This window comes from Gekko japonicus, unplaced genomic scaffold (genome assembly GCF_001447785.1).
Source record: "Gekko japonicus isolate JY-2015 unplaced genomic scaffold, Gekko_japonicus_V1.1 scaffold406, whole genome shotgun sequence".
NCBI classification, from domain to species: domain Eukaryota; kingdom Metazoa; phylum Chordata; class Lepidosauria; order Squamata; family Gekkonidae; genus Gekko; species Gekko japonicus.
Genome location: NW_015171515.1, coordinates 1,099,932 through 1,109,723, shown reverse-complemented (window position 1 = coordinate 1,109,723; position 9,792 = coordinate 1,099,932). Strand labels below are relative to the sequence as shown.

The 9,792-nt window shown below is 43.3% G+C and overlaps 1 protein-coding gene across 1 annotated transcript in view; it reads left to right on the top strand.

Moving 5' to 3' along the window:
• The first annotated feature begins 3,951 nt into the window (after positions 1–3,951).
• LOC107117282 (transcription factor COE1-like) overlaps positions 3,952–9,792 on the top strand; it is a 103,139-nt gene continuing 97,298 nt past the window's right edge. The window contains exon 1 of the mRNA XM_015419377.1: positions 3,952–3,998. Coding sequence (XP_015274863.1) covers positions 3,984–3,998 — 15 coding nt within the window. The 5' untranslated portion in view covers positions 3,952–3,983. The remainder of the gene's footprint in view (positions 3,999–9,792) is intronic.

The window sequence follows — 9,792 nt, the reverse complement described above, 5'->3', positions numbered from 1 at the left end:
TAATAATAATAATAATAATAATAATAATAATAATAATAGCCACAACTTATCTCCAAACTACAGAGATCTGTTCCAATGGAGAAAATGGCGGCTTTGGAGGGTGGATTCTGTGGGATTATACCTTGCTGAGGTCTCCCCCCCAAATCTCCAGGAATTTACCAACCTGGAGTTGGCAACCCTAGCATAAGGGAATTCACAGAGAAAAGAAAGGGGCGAGATATGTTCCATGAACTCATTCTATGTGTGGTTGATAGAGTTCCCTCCCCCAATTAGTTCTACAAGTAATCACTCCCTTACACCTAAAATAGCAAGATGGACTCATATAAAACTGCCAGTTGTCAAAAACAGTCTATTTTTATCACAAGGTTTCTATCAATAATAATCATTGTTCCTTTTGCCTATTTAGAATTCAAATAAAAAGTGAATAATGGGCATTTCTGCAGAATCCAGCACATTTTGATGACTGGGAGTTGTGCAAGAAGCAGTAGATGTTCCCTTACACATATTTCCCACTTATGTCAGTGGTATTTATATTTTATGTCGAAGAGGTTCCTGATGGATTGTGCCTGAAGGAAACTGGTTTGAACATGTTGATTCAACAGTTATCACAAATATTTTATGGCTTTCTCTAGCTGTGCTGAAATTTCATGAATGTGGAAGACTAGTCAACAACTAATTCTAAACAAAAGGTTGATACATTTTGATTTTTAAGAAAGAAGCTTACAAACTGGCCAACTGTTCCTCAAGATATTATTTTTATGGTCCATTGATGCAAAACACAGAGGGAAACATTTTCTGAAGGTTTTATCTCTTTGACTTGTAAAATACAGTTTCTTCTCTTGAAGAAATGTGTCAGGGTCATGGAACTACTTCAGTGATTTGTGCATAGTCAGGAGCTCAGAAATATTCAACATTTAACCACTTTGTTTCCTTCAGTTTCTATGAACTAAGCTGTGGCTCGGATTCTTCTCCTCAGTCATTTTTTCCCCAGAGGGGCACAGCTTGAATACACTCAGGCTTTAATAACAAACTTAATCCAGGCCCTGGTCTCATGGGCCGGATAACGCAGAGGGGAGGCGTGGCTATTTGTGGCACCGCAATTTAACATGCCATAACGCAATCCCACATGTCGGAGGCATGCCACGGTACCTTCCCTCCACGTCACGGAGGGAAAAGCAGTGTGCCGGCGCGATCACACCGACACATTCCGGAGGCAGCCCATGGCAAACCGGTTGCTACTACTGTTGACCAGGTATTTTTTAAATCTGCATTTTCGGTGGTATGCCACGGGTTGGCCACGGGTGCACGCCACTTGCCAGATGTTGCGGTGTGATCGCACCTGGAAACTCCGCCATTCAATCGTGGCTCTCCCACGGCAAATTCGCTGTGTGAATAGTTGATATATTAGTGATTTATAAACTGACTGGAAATGTGCCTTATTGACTTCAGAGTGGTTCAGGTTAGCTGTTGGGAAAAGTTGGGGTATCATAAGTGTATTGGCCAAAATAGATGCTCCCCCACTTTTGTTGTTCTCCAGTGGGAACTATTAATGTGTTTTAGCCTTTTGTAGGGGTCTGCTTTGATTCTGCATGTGGTGTTAGCTAGATGAGGGGGTTACCGCTTGAAGAACTGAAGACAGTCTGGGAATGGAATATTTAATCAGAGTAGCCTCTTCCTACTAAACAAATGTTCATAAGAGATAGTTGATAGGGGTTATTCGTGTACATGTCTGTGTTTGTATATGATTGCATATGAGTATGTGTGGATGTCGTCATTGGACGGTCCTTTTGATTAGTAGCACATTTCCCCAGAAACAACAACAAAATACCCACACACAAATGTTAATCTGAGGAAGTTTATGAGTTGTATTCAGTATCATAGGTCTTTCCCACATTTCCCTTCCTCTAGCAATCCTTTCTGATCTGAGGAGTTGGTATATAATGCAGAAAAGCATACTAATTTGTCATATCAAACTATGCAACTATTCCCGGGGTTCCACGCAAGAAAGGAGGCTGCAGTGGGCAGGGAAACAAAATTGCCCTTTTTGTCTCTTCCATCAGTGCAGCTCTGTTGAGGGGGGGAAATTTTGCCTCCTTCTGTTGCCCCGCTGCAGCCACCTAACCTGGTCCTGTGACTCTGAGAACAAACTTTATTAGGGTCAGAAAGGAGTGGTGAGGAGAAGGGAATGTGAGGAATGTGGGAAAGATCTGAGAATTCTTGTGTCCACAGATCTGGGTAGGGTTGCCAAATGGGGCCGGGGGGCAGGGAATCCCCCGCTTTGGCGGCCCGATTTCTGACACAACAGAATCGGCCCCTGGGGGAAAACCCATCCCCGCGTGCACGTCACCCGGATGTGACGTCGCACGCTGAGGGCGGGGCCACAGCCATTTGAGGGGAAACATAGAGTTTCTATGTTTTCCCCTCAAATGGCTGTGGCCCCGCCCCCAGTGTGCGACGTCACATCCGGGGGACATCCCCAGGAGTCCCCCGCCGAGGAGGTGAGTACCATTTGGCAACCCTAGATCTGGGGCAACTTGCACAAAGTGGCCACAGACTGCATAATATTTTGGTTTACAGGGAAAACCCTGTAAACTCCAGGAAAGACTCTCTGAATACAATTCGTGTTGAGATAGTATAATATTTATTTTAAATGGTGGGTTGATTAATTGATCAGTTGAAAGCACGACAGCTAATTGACTGTAACCTTAGTAAGTTGATTGCCCTCTAGCCAGGACCACTCTTTTCTGTCTTTGGGTGAATTTTGTCTGTTTAACACATCAATTTGGGAGGTACATTGGCTTAATTCCATTTATCTTTGTATGTATTAATTACATGTATATGCTTATTCTCAGTATTGTAATATGTAATGTACAATAGAAATAGTCGTCTGTCTATTCATAACTGGGATGCACCATTAATTCCAGCATGCAACAGGGAACTCTGAATATTTTTCTCGTAATTATTTCTTTTCCCTGTTTCCATTTCCATTTCTCTCTCTCCCCCCATATTTTCCCTTTCTCTTTAAAAGCCTTAACAACAAGGGCAAAAAGGGGGAGTGGTGGTGGGGATAGTGGTCTCAGTGGTGTGACCCACTACAAGTTGGGCTGTGATCCAGTTTTGGATGTTTTTATTTATACTGGTCTTTTGGCCTAGGAGTTTAGAATTTAGAGTTAAGGAATTTAAGTGTAAAGTCTGCCTAACTAGTGCCACATTTGCCTTCTCTGTTAATCCACATATTCATATTTTAAAAGGCCCTGTAAGAATAATACATTTTTAAAAAAATGTTAGCTGTTTACATGGGTACAAATGTGAATTATAAAAAAAAAAATTGGCTGTTTACATGGGTACAAATGTGAATTAACATGGTAACAAAAGAGAAGTTTCAGGTAACTGAGGGGAATTGGAATGAATTTGTCTGGGGGACAGATTTAGAGCTCAATGTAGCTAAAATAGCATGCACCTATTTGTTACTATATGCAACAACATTGCTTGCAGTTTGGAATTCAGTAAATTTGAGTTGTTATATAATGCAGAAAAACATACCTGTCATATCAAACTGTGCAACTATTTTCAGTAGTAGGCAAATGTTCAATATGAAATCAACCATTCCAGAATATTTAGACGTGAGTGCCAGCCATCAGATTTCTTCTTTCTACTATCCTTGCATAAGGGAAGTTTCAGAAAGCATGTTAGTAACACTGATAACCACATTGATTTCAGAGGCACTGCTCTGTGTGTATCTATTTGTGTGACTCAGTGCTTTGATGCATTAGAACTGGGTGAGACCAGTCTTTATGCATGTGTTCCATTTAAGCAGACAGTTTTAAAGAGGTATTAATTTGCTGGATAAACCAGAGAAATATTGCACATGTTATGAAAACTGACTGGCTAAACACAATCTGTCTTGTTCCTCCAGATTCTTCTTGAAATTCTTCCTTAAATGTAACCAGAACTGCCTAAAAAATGCAGGAAACCCTCGAGACATGCGGAGATTTCAGGTCAGTATCCCTTCTTCCTTTGTGATTAATTGTATTTTGAAGATGTGGATTAGAAATAATTTCAACCAATGTAACCTGGCTTTCGAGCAAGGGAACCTTTACCTTTACTAACCTGGGTAAATACTTGGTGTATTCTAAGAACTGAACACAGGAACACATGTGGCTGCCTAAGTCAGGCCATTGGTCCGTTGAGGTCAGTATTATCTACTCTGATTGGCAGTAGCTCTCCAGGGGTCTCTCATATCACATATGCTGGGGATTGAACCTGGGACCTTCTGCATGCAGAAGAGCAGGGCTGACCAGAGTGTTTTTGGTGCCCTAGGTGAACCTTGATCTTCCTCCCCAATAGAAAGAAAAGTGAGCTGTTTGTAAGCATCCATTTGGTGGAAGCTACAGCATGAATGTGAGCTCTGTTAGCTCAAGGAAGCAACAAATGAATGGAGTCACAAGCTGCAACCACTGCCAAACACCCCCAGCAAGATTTCTAGTCTTTCTGACTTGGGGCAGGGGAAATATGGGCAGCTGCAGCAGTGTCCCTTCACTTTTTGCTTGCTTCCAAGGCAAGTAAAGAGCGACTGGACCCTGTCATGATCATGCCCAAGCTGTAGACCCAGCTAAATACTCTACCCACCCCAAGTCAAGAGGATGGAGGGGATTCGTGGGAGTTTAGAAGTCAGTATAGTCTGCTACTCAGATCCATTTGCCCAAGAAAACAAAGTACAAATGGTGCTCACCTGCAGGCTACAGCCACTACCAAAAGCTTCCAGCCCTCCTGTCTTGTGAGGAGAGTGTTTTACAGGGATTGCAGCCCGTGTACTTCATTGACGACAGCCAGCCTCCTAGGGTTACTAGTCTCCGGGTGGGGATTGGAGCCCCCCGGGGTTACATTGGAAATGTCTCACCACATCAACATCAATTCCCCCCTCTCGTGGCAGAAAAGGGCTGCTGGTGGGAGGTCCCACTAATCTGGGAGATCTGGCAGCCCTGCTAGCAAGTCTGGAATTAGCAACAATGATCCCTCTGGAAATGGAAATCTTTTCTTTTTTATGCAAGAAGAATGAGAGTAGCTAGATGGGGTGGACTCTGAGGCTCGATTATGGATTTGTCCTTCTATGCTGCAGACAGCAGTACTCAATATACTTTAGTCCCATAAACCAGGGAAAAAATGTGTTGCTTATTTCTGGTTCTAAAAATAGTTTGAGATAATTTCATGTTGTTCATTGCTTATTTCAGGCCCAGACACAACTCAGTAGGCGCTGGGCAACCCCACTCTTTTCAATACCAAACAGATAGCAAAATAGGAACCTTATAAATAGGCTGCCATATATGGGCTTTGTTTGACTTGTGGGTGCATCTGACTTATCTGGATGGTGATCCTTTGCTGTTCCATGGACAGTGCAGAAACAAATGTCACAGAATGTAGAAAAAGAGAGTTGAAATATAGAGCTAATGGGGGACAAAGGAATATACATAAATAATCATGTGCCCCATTCTGTTCCTCCTAGCACCCTGACGACAAAAGGGTATAGTCTATCATCCAGATTCAGACAGGTCATTTTACTCTAAATCTATAGGAATGAAGACTTCAGAAAGTGTTCAAACAAACTAAACTCCCCTATTTCATTATTTGCTTAGCATGCAGAGGCACTCTCAAATGAGAAATATAAGGGTGCTTTCAATCCACTTTTGATGCACTTTGCTACTTGATTTTACTGTGTGAAATGGGAAAATCCAGTTACGAATGATTGCTAAAGTGTATTGAAAGTGGGTTGGGAGTGCATTATTCAGCATGTGTGAATGTGTAAGAATGAACAATCATTTTAAAACAATGAAACACAATGTTGATGTGCATGTTTCAGGCTGATGTTGCTTTCACAACAATTGTAACTGAGCCAGACTGAACTGGGAGAATATTATAAACACTACTTAACTGCAGATCACCCATGTTTACTTGAAGCACATCCTGGGCGGTTCTCTGAGTTTCCTCCTCAGCCAGAAGTGTCTCTGGCTACACCCAAGTTTAGATCTTACAAGATCCTTAGATTAAAATTAGTGCATAGATGGCTAAATTTAGATGCTATGGCATAAAACAAGGTAGCTGCAAGATCCCATTATCTTGTTTACCTGGTCTAATTTGGAAAACACAAAAAGGTACAGATAATGTACTAGCCCACTATATTTTATACCTTCAGCATTTATAAATGTGGAATAGGTATTTTAAGCTCACAGATATTGTTTACCTCCTTTATTTTCAATCAGTAGTTAAGAAATGCATCTTGGGTCTCTTATGAGTAAAATATGGACTTATAAGAATTAAGGATGTGCTTTTAAATTATCTGGCTTTGAGTGCAATAGCACCTTAGAGACTTTTTTTGGGGTATAATCTTTCAAGAGTCAATGCTCCCTTCATCAGATGCAGGCCTCAAAAGCTCATACCCCGAAAACCTGGCTGGTCTCTAAGGCACCACTGGACTTGAATCTAGCTGTTCTACTGCAGACCCAACATGGCCACCAGTGCCGAATTTACGCATAAGCTAAATAAGCTACAGCTTAGGGCCTCGCAATCTGCTGGGGCCTCAAATAAAAAAACCAATATAAAAATGATTTCAAATATTAAAAAGGCGTATATATTTTAATTTTTTCTGAGACCAGCTGATGTAATTTAAAACAGTAGGGGGCCTCTGGGTTTTGTATAGCTTAGGGCCTCAGCAAGTCTAAATCCGGCCCTGATGGCTACCCTCTCTCAGCCCCACCTGCCACACAGGGTGTCTGTTGTGGGGAGAGGAGGGGAAGATGATTGAAAGCTTCTCCGAGACGCTTTTGGGTAGTGAAGGGTGGGGTATAAAATCAACTCATCTTCTTCCTCCTCCTTCTACTTCTTCTTCCAACTTGCATTAATACAAAAGACAGTCATTATAAAATGATTATAAAATAATTTAGAGGTATTTGTTAAGTGTCCATAATTTGGATAGAATATCGGGCTCTGCAACATATAACTGTGGGAGATACAGTTTACCGTATGTATTTTCCCCATATTTTTGGTAGGGGTGTCTAGAAATGACAATCTGGAAATTCTAACTAGTACAAATTTTAAAGCTTGTAATGTATAACTCAGTTTATTACATAGAAGGAGAATTTTTATTGATTTTTTCCTGCTGCCAGTTAAGTGAAATATTGTTGCTAAACTAGTATTTTATGTCTGAAAAAACTAACATGTCTGCAGTCTTCAACTTTAGGAATTCCTGCACTGAGATAATAGTTGTAGTATCAGTCTATGATTTAGTTGAGGTATAATGTGGAACTATGGGCTATTTTAATTATGGTTCACTGTGAAACAAGAGTCCATTCACAGATTATCATTCAAATCCTGCTTTGCATTAACAGATGCTGGCTTTATTGCCTTTACTCTTTTTTCCAGAGACCATAATCTGAATTGTGATGAGGACACAGGCCAGCATTAACCAAAGAAGGTCCACGTTCATGCATCATGCAAAACCATTATTCAGACTCACTGTGATTTACAAACCAGCTTCAGACGATGGTTTCAGAGACTGGTTTGACAGACAAGTTAATTATCAAAGCTAGTGAAGTGGCCTATATTCAAACAAACACACTAACCACTGTTAATTTAATTAAATCATGGTTTCTCATGAGCTGAGCCTATGCAAATGTGGGCATCAGTGTCAGAAGCTTGGGAGCAGCATAAAGCAAAGAGCCTCACGCATGCACACATATACACACAAAACTTCAGGCATGGGGGCAACCAAGAAAAGAGAGTAGAAAGGGCAAAGGTTGTGTCAAACCGGAAGAGTAAAATGAAAGCAAGAAAATATATCTCTTGATTTTGCATTTGTCATACAGTTCCCATGAGAAGGTATCACTTAGGTCCAAACTAGGTGATATGGCATCCCTGTCATTTTGAAGCAGCGACTTCACACCAGGGAACTCCTTTTAACTGTGCTGCAAGGCCTGATTGTGGTCTGGACTTAGGGTTCCCAGCTTCCAGGCAATGCTCCCTCTAAGCTGTGGAGTATTGCGAGCAAAAATTCTACTTTGTGAACTACTGGCATTAAAGTTGTGAGTGAGCGATTTGGCTACTGCATAGACTAGTTTGCTCAGGAGCCATCCTTCCTGAGCGAATACAAAAAATGTGTGAGCTGGAGGCTAAAAAACTGAGCTAGCTCACACTAACTCAGCGTAGAGGGAACACTGCTTCCAGGTAGTGGCTGGAGATCTCCTGGGATTACAATGAAACTCCAGGTGACAGAGATCAGTTCCCCTGGAGAAAATGGCCACCTCATAACCTGACCTCCTCAGGCTCCACCCCCAAAATTTTCAGGTATTCCCAAACCCAGAGTGGGCAACCTATCTGGACCACCACACTGCAGGGGAAGGAGGGTCTTCTGCCTACCCCACTGCACTCTTTTTCTAATTTGAAATGGCACCAGGGGTTTGTTCTTTGTCCATGTGCCCTTTGGTGTTGTTTTAGTTAAGAAAAAATGGTGTGGAGGGAATGCAGGAGCTACTCCTCCCCCATGACACAGTGGTCCTGCCCAGAATTGGGTCCTGCAGTGCAGTTCAAAGGAGTTCCCTGCTGGGAGCTCACTGCTTCAAAATGACTATGCATCCCAGGGCAACCATCTATATATCTAATTCCAACAGGGGGCAGGTTGTGCGGATACGCTTTTCTGCCAACAGAGGGCTCACTCTCCCCCAACAGCTTTTCCTACATAGTCAGTAGACTTCCTGTTTCTGCAGAAAAATCCAAGAAGTAAAAATCCCTTCAGGGAGGGTTGAATTCCCCCCAATATCTTTTGAAATGGCCTCTGCAGGGATCTAACTCCAGGCATCAATGGTGAGAGAGAGATTAGAACGTTCGAGGGGGGGAGGCTTCTAACTGGCTCTGTCAGTAAACGGGTGGGGGGAGGGCCCTTTCCTGGCCTCTTTTGGAGAAGGGAACGAGGGAGGGAGGGAGCCTTGGGGGCAGGCCTCAAACGCGCTGCCAGTGCCAGCCTGGGGAATCCCTAGAGCTTTTGAGGTGGACTGTAAGGAGGGCTGGGTTTGGGGAAGGGAGAGGCTTCAGCTGGGGTATAATGCCACAGAGTCTGCCCTCCAAAGCAGCCATTTTCTCCAGGGAGACAGATCTCTGCTGTCTTGAGTTCAGTGTTAAATCTGGGGGGGTGGTCCTCCAGGCCCCACTTAGAGGTTGGCAACCCTAGGCCTGGCAGCAGTTTAGGGTCGCCAGGTCCCCCCGGCCACCGGCAGGGGATTGTGGATAAGGTAGCCAGATCCAGGCTGGGAAACTCCTGAAGATTTGCGGGTGGAGCCTGGGGAGGACAGGGACTCAGTGGGGTACAAGTCCACCCTCCAAAGCATCCATTTTCTCCATGGGAAGTTATCTCTGTAGTCTGGAGATGAGCAGTAATTCCAGGCATCCCCAGGTCCCACCTGGAGGCCGGCATCCCTGCAGCACCCTCTGGGTGACTTGATACCACCTGATTTGCATGACTCAATTAGGCCCAGCTGATTGCTAATGTTCATCAGCAGCTACCCTATGAAAGCCAATGTGATGTAACAGTTACAGCTTCAGACTAGGGTCTGTGAGACCCAGGTTCAGATCCCCATCTTGCGGTGGAAGCTGACTGGGTGATTTTGGACCAGTCACATACTTTCAGCCTAGCCAACCTCACAGGGTTGTTGTGCAGATAAAAAGGAGGAGAGAATAATGTAAGCTGCTTTGGTCCCCACTGTGGAGAAAGACTGTAACTTTCCTAGGTAGAGGCTGTGGGGGAGG